Below are 9,271 nucleotides of genomic sequence, written 5' to 3'. Positions count from 1 at the left end.
CGAACATATTTGAAAATCCAAACAATTTCTCACATTCTTTGTTCAATATTGCTCTTTATTAAAAGTTAAAGGCGGTTAAAGATCGATGAAGTTGTCGTCACGCCCTACACAACATGGAGAAGTCTAGCCGCAGCAGGCGACATCATCGTGCTTGTGCGGAGCCTGCACGTCATCGGCGAAGTGAACGCTGCGGACCACCGGGTGGTGATGGTGGTCATCGCCAGCCATTGGTGCCTCGTTGTCGTTGAGTTGGGGAAGAGCTAAAAAGTATGGAAAGCAGTTAAGTAGAGCTGATACCGGCCGTTACCCATTGCAATCCTTGCCAGAGGCCATGAAGAAGGCGAGGCCCAGGATGAGAGTGCACACGAGTAGGAACTTCATGGTAAAGCTGGCTTGATGTACAGATGGCTTGGTTGCTTCTGATGCCTTGGAGCTGCTCGGACTGGCTATTTATACAGAACGCGGCTCTCTGAAAACCGCACTAAATACGCAAAAACACTTGTCGTTGCACAATTTTGGTGCACCTCATTAGCTACAAATGAATTTATATTGAAATGTCGCTTGGTGTATTTGGCAGCGATGGGTAACGCCATTAACGAAACACATAAAGCTTAACAATTGATTTCTTCTCTTTTTGTTTTTTGTACAATGGAGCTTCTATAATTAAACAAAAGTAGGGGGAAGGGGGCTTTAAATTAGAGGTACTTTAAAATGACGCTTACAAAGCGAGGGTGTCCGAATCAACATATAGGCAAAAAGAAAAGTAGAAGGGAACTAGCAATTAACTAAATAAATGTCCTGGAAGCTGGCCGGTGCTCATGTACTGTTGTTGTTACTCTGTCGCGGCTTGAGTATCAGCTTCCCCGTGTCATCACAGCTCATATTGAAGTCGCCCAGTACCGTTCGCGTTCTCGATGTAATGATTTGCGGCGCTATGACTAGTTTCTGTATGCCCAGGATGAAGAGGACGACTGGAGAGCGAGTAAAAGGTTTACAATATCAGTTAATAGGTTTATAACTAAAAAAGGATTAGATAAGTTTAATGGAAGTATTTGCTAGCTGAAATTCTTAATCAGTTGCCCTATCAATATTACGGCGATATGGTAGAATACCAACTTAATGAGGGCATTAAATCGAACTCGATTAAGTGAAGAGCCACGATAAGTTTAAAGAAAACCTAATATAGCTTAAATGTGAAGAATGTGTGTAGTTTGTCATGCCATCATTTATATTCTATAGCTGTATGGAAGCCCAGAAATAATAAAGTAGTGTATTCTACTTCACACACAGATTAAATATAAGAAAAGTTTGATATCATAGATTGAGTGGTTTTTCGCCACTATGCTTTTCACAGCTAGAATACATAGTATCTACTTGATTTGCGATATGATTATGTGATTAGGTAATAGTAAAGTCAATTTTGAAATGGAATCTAAACTAGCCTCTATACTAGACAGAAAATCTAAGGTTCAATGGCCGCCGCCTTTGACTACATAAAGTGACCTATGTACGGAGTACAGTAGAGAGTGACCCGATTCTTACTCAATGTCAGGGTGGCGACTGTGAAGATCGGATGGATCCAGAGGGACTCCGTTAGCGGTACGACGGTGGTGCGCGGATCGCGCAGCCAGTACCAGGCGCTGATGGCGGTGCACATGGACATGGCGGAGAGGACAACTGCAAGAAGTTCTACGGTTATTACGGGCTGTACACTGCTCCCTGCTGTTCTCGTCGTCCGGATTCAACTTACTGCGCCAGCGGAACGTCGAGGGGCGGTACGATGAAACCACTTCGGTGAGGCGCCGCTCGAAGGCCTTGAGATCTGCAAGGGAAGCGAGGAAAACAAACCCAGTTATGGTTGGTAAACATAGTCAGTGGCTTGCGCGTTTTTCCGGCTGGCTCTCTTTTGCCGGTGAGTTACCTTCACAGGCTGCCGGTTCCATTACAGCTATTTCCTCAAAGCTCGTGGCCGTCTTGATGATATTGAATTTGTCCAGTTTAAATATTATTGTATATATTGTTATTATTTGATGGGGTTCTCATAGCTTTCTTTTCCTTTTTTGTGTTTTTGATGATATTCCACGTTTGACAGCACTGAGAACGGGGCGCGTTACTCAACACTGAAGTGCAGGGACGTACGATAGAGGTGTTAATAGTCTTTTGCTAATTTTCTCCTTCCAGTACAACAGGGTTATTTATCTCATTTAAGCGCAGTATTATATTTATGTATTCAAATACAAAAATAAAATAAAATAAAATATTTTTCAGACATAGATGTTTGAATTATTTACCGTACAAATATTGATCCCTTTAAATGGTTTTGTGCATACGCCCATGCGTTAAGGTTATATTTCCGACTGTAGAACGGTCACACTGCGCGGAAGCTGTTGCAAAAAAGGCGGAAAATAAACGTTGCAAAATCAGGTTATTTATACGTAAAAGCAACAAATTTAAAGTGCTTCGAAGGCATTATGAATAGCACAAAAGTGCCGCCCGAGTGGAAGAGGCGTGTCAAGTCGGAATATATCAAAATCAGGCAGCAGAAGCGCTACAAGCGCGCCGACGAGATCAAGGAGGCGTGGATAAAGAACTGGTAAGCGCGGGAAGGAGATGGTAGATGTCTGGAATCGAAAACAACTCAATTATATGTACATATATCCTTCAGGGACGAGCACAACCACAATGTACAGGACCTGTACTGCGAGTCGAAGGTTTGGCAGGCTAAACCCTACGATCCGCCGCATGTGGACTGCGTGAAGCGGGCGGAGGTGACCAGCTACAATGGCATTCCCAGCGGTCCACAAAAGGTGCCCATCTGCGTGATCAATGCTGTCACCCCCATACCCACCATGTACACGTGGGCGCCAACGCAGCAGAACTTCATGGTGGAGGATGAGACGGTGCTGCACAATATACCCTATATGGGCGACGAGGTCCTCGATAAGGATGGCAAGTTCATAGAAGAGCTGATCAAAAACTACGATGGCAAGGTGCACGGCGACAAGGATCCCTCGTTCATGGACGATGCCATCTTTGTGGAACTGGTGCACGCCCTCATGCGCTCCTATAGCAAGGAACTGGAGGAAGCCGCTCCGGGTACGTCATCGACGGCCATTAAAACAGAGACATCTGCGAAACCCAAAACGGGCGATGATGATGGGGAAGTGGATGTGGATGCAGATGATGAATCTCCCAAGAAACTGGAGAAAACCGACAGCAAAGTGGATCCGACTGTGGTTGAGAAGAAGGAAAAGGAGGAGCCGGAGGAGACTGAAGATGCTGATGTTAAGCCCGCTGTGGAGGATGTCAAGGACAAGCTGCCCTTCCCTGCCCCCATTATTTTTCAGGCCATCAGCGCCAACTTTCCAGACAAGGGCACTGCGCAAGAGCTCAAAGAAAAGTATGTAATTCGATAGCCTGGGTAGTAAATAGATTGGTTATGCTAATTCCCTTTGCCAGGTACATTGAGCTGACGGAGCATCAGGATCCGGAGCGCCCCCAGGAGTGCACACCCAACATTGATGGCATCAAGGCCGAGAGCGTTTCCCGGGAGAGGACTATGCATTCCTTTCACACGCTCTTCTGCCGGCGTTGCTTCAAATACGACTGCTTCCTGCACCGTAAGTTAAACCATGGGAACTGCTGCCAGCTGGGTTACCTAATGACTTTACGTTTTGTTTTTGCTTTTCTTTTCTTGTTTGGAAACAATATTATCTTGCCAAAAAAAAAAAAAAACAATCTGTACCTTATCTTATACCCAAAAAAAACGAAATTCCAAAATGTTGTATTGAATTAATTGCAATTTAGGTCACCATGTGCAGGGTGAGTCGTTGTTGTAGTTGTTGTTTCGATAACCACACGCACACACTCTCATGCCGTTTGCCCGTCAACGCCTCCGCATCCTCATCTCGCTGTCTATGAATATAATTTTAATAATCCCTCATATCAGTGGATAATTGGCTATGTTTGTCATGTCTAAATGTCTAAATTGCCCACTCGGTGTTGCTCACCTCATTTCGCGTGGCTTTGGCATCGACCATTTCTGTCTATCTCTTCAAATGTAACCGATTACCCTCATGCTAATCCAAAAGCGTTTCATAGACATCAAGTGATTTCTGTCTCGATTGAGTTATTCTAATCCCTCTGCTCTCTGTTCGCAGGCTTGCAAGGACATGCGGGCCCCAATCTGCAGAAGCGGCGCTACCCGGAACTGAAGACCTTCGCGGATCCCTGCAGTAACTCCTGCTACATGTTGATCGTAAGTTGGATGTACTTTACAGATTGCAATGGTATAGTAATGTTAACTTATTATGCAGGATGGCATGAAGGAAAAGCTGGCGGCTGATAGCAAAACACCGCCCATTGATTCCTGCAATGAGGCGAGCTCCGAGGACAGTAATGACAGCAACAGTCAGTTCAGCAACAAGGACTTTAACCATGAGAATAGCAAGGATAATGGCCTGACAGTGAATAGTGCCGCTGTGGCTGAGATCAACTCCATTATGGGTCAGTTTTTGGTTAGCAGGAATGGTTGGTACATGTATTAAACATTAACTCATCCTCTCCAGCTGGCATGATGAACATCACCAGCACGCAGTGCGTTTGGACTGGTGCTGACCAAGCACTTTATAGGGTTTTGCATAAAGTTTACTTGAAGAACTACTGTGCGATTGCACACAACATGCTCACCAAGACCTGCCGCCAGGTGTACGAGTTTGCCCAGAAGGAGGACGCCGAGTTTAGCTTCGAGGATTTGCGACAGGACTTTACACCTCCGCGCAAGAAGAAGAAGAAGCAACGCCTGTGGTCACTGCATTGCCGTAAGATTCAGCTGAAGAAGGACTCATCCTCGAATCACGTGTACAATTACACACCCTGCGACCATCCAGGCCATCCCTGCGACATGAACTGCTCCTGCATTCAGACGCAAAACTTCTGCGAGAAGTTCTGCAACTGCAGCAGCGATTGCCAAAATCGTTTCCCCGGCTGCCGCTGCAAGGCTCAGTGCAACACGAAGCAGTGTCCTTGCTACCTGGCGGTGCGCGAGTGCGATCCCGATCTCTGCCAGGCCTGCGGAGCGGATCAGTTTAAGCTGACCAAGATCACGTGCAAGAACGTGTGTGTGCAGCGGGGACTGCGTAAGAAACTTTGTTTTATATACCCGTATTCCATCTTTGGTTCCTAAGGAGATATGATTGCATGAATCGTTTACAATCTTAAGGGGTCAAATTATGCAACGGAGTAGATTTTCTACCCTGTCAACTAACAGATTATCATCATTTGCAGACAAACACCTGCTCATGGCTCCCTCTGACATCGCCGGCTGGGGCATCTTTCTTAAGGAGGGTGCGCAAAAGAACGAGTTCATTTCGGAATATTGTGGCGAGATAATATCCCAAGATGAAGCTGATCGGCGTGGCAAAGTGTACGACAAGTACATGTGCTCGTTCCTTTTCAACCTGAACAACGACTTTGTTGTGGATGCCACTCGAAAGGGCAACAAGATTCGGTTCGCCAATCATTCCATCAATCCCAACTGCTATGCCAAGGTGATGATGGTCACCGGCGACCATCGCATAGGGATCTTTGCCAAGCGGGCCATTCAGCCCGGCGAGGAGCTCTTCTTTGACTATAGATACGGACCCACAGAGCAGCTGAAGTTCGTGGGTATCGAGCGTGAAATGGAAATAGTTTAATAAAGAGTCTACTCAAGAAAATCGTATCATACAAATTCAATAAAACTATATTTTCGGAAACAGACCTAAACGGATTTGGCTACATTGGCTATAATTGGTTTGGGTCGCGATTTGAAGATCAACTTTTTGGTGCAAACAGCGCGCACAGTGTACTCGGTTCTCTGGCGACTCTTGTGCTCCTGGGCAATCGTGTGATCCAGCACTGTGCGCTCCGCTCCTGTGGTGGCATTCAGCATACTGACATCCTGCGAGGCCATGCTCGTTTCCAGGAGTCGTTCGCCCTCATTGGACTTGGACTTTTCCAGCACCGCAAACGGTTTATCCAACTTTTGTTCGCGTCCCTGAAGAATGTGATGGCCTATGATGAGTATCTGGTGTACAAGAATTCAGATTATTTAAGTGCTCGTCGAACTATACAGTTTATATTTGATTGCAACTCACGGGTTGGCCATATTTGTTATAGTACAGATCGCCAATGAACTGGTCGTGCATATCCTGGTTGCTCCTCACCTCCAGGTCACCTTGCAGCTCTACAATGGCCCAATCGCCTTTGCCAGCGTTTTGCCTGAAATGAAGCCATTGTTTTGGGTTATTAGAGTATAAGAAAGTGTACTTAAAAGCCCAGTTTCCACGAAAAAACGTCCTCAATTTTGGTCAGAATTTTATTCATGCTTCACAGTGGTTAGTGACTTTCCCAAGTCTATCCCCTGAATTTCTTGAAAAGCGGATGCACGCTTCCAACATTCTTTTTGCGATACTCGTAGTAGACGGCGTCATCTCCGCCCGACATCGAGCTCAGTCCGCCAACTCGTCTCACGTTGCCGCCTGAGCCACTGGGACGGAAGCCCGGCTCGCCCGGCAGCTTCTCATCCTCGCAATCCAAATCGGAAGCGGACAGCACCAGCTGCAGCAGTTGTCCCTGCTCCTCCTGTGTGCCGTACATCAAATCCGTGTCCGTATCCATGCCCTTGAGATGCGTGATAACCTTGTAGCTGTAGCCCTGGTTGACCAAGAACCGCTGTCGCTTGCGGGAGTAGCTCATCTCCATGGTATCCTGCGAGACGAGTGTGTAGAAGAAGGCGTTGTACTCCTCGGCAATCGCGCCCTTCTTGGCACGCAGAATGCGACCCAGACGCTGGGCCTCCTGACGACGGGAACCGCCATGCGAAGAGATCTGGATAAGCACATTGGCTTCGGGCAAATCGAAGCTGGTGTCTGCCACTTTGGACACGAAGATTGTATTGACCTGCAATAATTCGTGGTTAATAAATGTTCCTAGCACTGTTCAAAAGTTGGCACTCACTTTGGAGTTAAACTTAAAGTTCTGGAGGATCTGGATACGCTCGTTCTGCGAGGTGGGACCATAGATGAAAGGCTTGTTCATTTTGATCGCATAGTGCTTCAGCGCAAACACGTTATCCGAGAAGACAATCGTTTTGTCGCCTCGCTGCTCGTGATACTTAATAAGGAACTGGCAGCTGCGGAACTTGGAGGGATTCATCACATAGAGCAACATCTTCTTGGATGTCTTGGTGGTCAGGTATTCGCGATAGAACTCCGGTGACATGGGACACCACACCTCGGCGCACTGGACGCGTGCAATATAGCCCTTCTTTTGCAGCTCCAACCAGTTGGCCTCGTACAGTTTGGGCCCAATGAGGAAGTTGAGATCCGCAATTTTGTCATCTTCGCGCAGAAGTGTGGCCGTCAGTCCCAGCTTGCAGTGAGATTGAACGATGGTCAGCACGCGGCGGAACATTTTGGCTGGAATGGTGTGCACCTCGTCCAGCACCATGATGCCCCATTCCTGCTCCTGCAGCCAACGCATGGTCTGCTCTGCTTCCCACGACCTCTTTTGAGTGTGCGTTATCATCGAGTATGTGGTCACTAGAATACCGCAACCCATGGGTTTGTCTTTGGCTTCAGAGGTGAATCTACAAATCATGCTGTCATCAGCGGTGGACCACATCTTAAACTGCTGCTTCCACTGCTCCACAGACACACCACTGTTGCACAGGACTAGGGCCCTTTTTCGTACGGTGCAGCATGCTGTGACACCCACCAAGGACTTTCCTGCGCCACATGGTAGTACAATAACCCCAGAGCGGGCTCTTCCATTGCCGAACATCTTGCGCAGACTCTTCTCCTGATAAGGACGCAAAACGGCAGCGGGTTTGAGGTCTATATTAATGTCTGGATTGTTGGTATCGTTGCGGAAATCGTACTCCGCCAATAGAGGATGCTCTATCTCGATGCACCGCTTCTGGATCACTTCGATCTTCTCCTGGGCCACCTCAAAGGAGACGGTCTTCAGATTGGCCTCATCCTCGTCCTCCTCCTCCTTGTCGATCTTCTCGTAGAAGTCTGTGATATCTTCCGGCACTGCCGTGGTTCCATCAGCGGCTGCAGCAGCTCCTCCGGCTGCTGCAGCATCTTCTGCTGGCTTATCCGTGGCTCCTGGTGGCAGTTTGGTTCCAAATTGAGTAATGGCCTTGCCGTCCAGAGTGCCCTGAATGAAATCCTCTCCCTCGCTGCGTATGAGGCGGCACTTCTGGATCACTGGATCCTTAAGTAACTTCTGCAGCACCTCGGGATGGGGTGACTCAATAAAGTACTTGTTGTGCTTCAAGACCAGCTTGACCTTGCCATAGGACAGTGTGCAGAGGCGTATAAACTCCAGGATGCCTTCGGGAATGCTGGTCTTGCTCAGTCTCTTCAGGTATTCCACGATGTCATGGGTTTGCAGGCCCACCGAAACAGCGGCATATAAACTGTAGGCGGTGAGTTTGTACTCGTGAATGTGTTCGGGTCGGCAGACGGGCTCCGAAATGGCAATAAGAAAGTCATGGGCATGCTTGTAGACGGGCGAGAAGGATTCGAGGAAGACGTGACCATTGGGAGCAACCCAAAGTGGTCGATTTCCGTGATCCGGACGCAGTTGCATCTGCGAACGATAATCCTTGGCCCCGTACTCATCCGTATTGATCTGCTCGTCATTGGTCTCCGCATTCTTGGATGCTGCGCCCGGAACTCCGTCCGATTCCGTGGCGTCCAAGCTATCATTGTCGTCCACCAGTTGGGTGAATGCCTCATCCTCGGCACGCCGCTTTTTGGCTGGGAATGGTTCTTAGGTTACAGCATAGTTCGTTCGCTTTCCATGTGTCCCACACTCACCGAACTTGTCCCCGCCGCTGCGATCCTTTTTCGACTTTTTCGGCGGTCCCATTTAAACAAAAATCGAGCAACAATTTCACAACAAATCCGCGAGCTCAACAAATTAAACAAAGATATCGATGTCGTTCGATAAACTTTGCTGCACTAAGCTAAAGCAAGTATGGCAACGCCGCTACTTGAGTGCCCCGTAGAATACTGCTTGTTTTTGCTAGCTTTCATCTTACTTAAATAGTTGCTTTCACTGCACCTCAGGCTACTTACGTTTTCACTACAATGGGCATGCTGCGTTGGTGTTTTTAACTGCAAATAGTTGATAAATCACGTATAAACACTGAGGACCGCCTAAAGCCGCTTCGACTCTTTTGCAACACTGATTTATCAGTAGTCGATAACTTAGAAGT

The 9,271-nt window shown here is 47.5% G+C and overlaps 5 protein-coding genes across 7 annotated transcripts; 1 reads left to right on the top strand and 4 right to left on the bottom strand.

The window, feature by feature from the left end:
* Positions 1–34: 34 nt before the first annotated feature.
* Positions 35–443, bottom strand: LOC6543579. Its single transcript, XM_001972256.3, has 2 exons — positions 324–443; positions 35–260 (listed from the first exon to the last, which is right to left on the bottom strand). The coding sequence occupies exons 1-2, from the start codon at positions 379–381 to the stop codon at positions 124–126; spliced, it is 195 nt and encodes a 64-aa protein (XP_001972292.1). The 5' UTR covers positions 382–443; the 3' UTR covers positions 35–123.
* A 101-nt stretch (positions 444–544) lies between these two features.
* LOC6543578 (nuclear envelope phosphatase-regulatory subunit 1 homolog) lies at positions 545–2,137 on the bottom strand. Of its 2 annotated transcripts, none has more exons than XM_015158429.2 (4): positions 1,922–2,137; positions 1,751–1,822; positions 1,543–1,689; positions 545–971 (listed from the first exon to the last, which is right to left on the bottom strand). In XM_015158429.2, exons 1-4 carry the CDS (start codon positions 1,941–1,943, stop codon positions 817–819), a joined length of 396 nt encoding a protein of 131 aa, XP_015013915.1. In that variant the 5' UTR covers positions 1,944–2,137; the 3' UTR covers positions 545–816. The 2 variants fall into 2 exon arrangements, with proteins under 2 accessions (XP_015013915.1, XP_001972291.1); XM_001972255.3 differs by having other exon boundaries at positions 1,543–1,677; positions 1,922–2,136.
* Positions 2,138–2,279: 142 nt separating this feature from the next.
* Positions 2,280–5,722, top strand: LOC6546346 (histone-lysine N-methyltransferase E(z)). 2 transcript variants are annotated; one of them, XM_015157722.2, is made up of 8 exons: positions 2,334–2,593; positions 2,666–3,400; positions 3,460–3,620; positions 3,808–3,822; positions 4,161–4,258; positions 4,317–4,506; positions 4,569–5,138; positions 5,287–5,722. In XM_015157722.2, the coding sequence occupies exons 1-8, from the start codon at positions 2,472–2,474 to the stop codon at positions 5,694–5,696; spliced, it is 2,301 nt and encodes a 766-aa protein (XP_015013208.1). In that variant the 5' UTR covers positions 2,334–2,471; the 3' UTR covers positions 5,697–5,722. The 2 variants fall into 2 exon arrangements, with proteins under 2 accessions (XP_001972290.1, XP_015013208.1); XM_001972254.3 differs by lacking the exon at positions 3,808–3,822 and having other exon boundaries at positions 2,280–2,593.
* Positions 5,723–5,725: 3 nt separating this feature from the next.
* On the bottom strand, positions 5,726–9,251 carry LOC6546345 (chromosome transmission fidelity protein 8 homolog). Its single transcript, XM_001972253.3, has 3 exons — positions 9,132–9,251; positions 6,138–6,261; positions 5,726–6,067 (listed from the first exon to the last, which is right to left on the bottom strand). The coding sequence occupies exons 1-3, from the start codon at positions 9,149–9,151 to the stop codon at positions 5,762–5,764; spliced, it is 450 nt and encodes a 149-aa protein (XP_001972289.2). The 5' UTR covers positions 9,152–9,251; the 3' UTR covers positions 5,726–5,761.
* Positions 6,227–9,068, bottom strand: LOC6546344 (general transcription and DNA repair factor IIH helicase subunit XPB). Its single transcript, XM_001972252.3, has 3 exons — positions 8,871–9,068; positions 7,000–8,810; positions 6,227–6,942 (listed from the first exon to the last, which is right to left on the bottom strand). Exons 1-3 carry the CDS (start codon positions 8,920–8,922, stop codon positions 6,397–6,399), a joined length of 2,409 nt encoding a protein of 802 aa, XP_001972288.1. The 5' UTR covers positions 8,923–9,068; the 3' UTR covers positions 6,227–6,396.
* Positions 9,252–9,271: the final 20 nt, after the last annotated feature.

The sequence above is a fragment of the Drosophila erecta genome, unplaced genomic scaffold (assembly GCF_003286155.1).
Source record: "Drosophila erecta strain 14021-0224.00,06,07 unplaced genomic scaffold, DereRS2 tig00000021-arrow-pilon, whole genome shotgun sequence".
Classification (NCBI taxonomy): Eukaryota; Metazoa; Arthropoda; class Insecta; order Diptera; family Drosophilidae; genus Drosophila; species Drosophila erecta.
The sequence above is the reverse complement of the archived record's forward strand: the minus strand, read 5'-3'. Positions and strand labels throughout refer to the sequence as shown.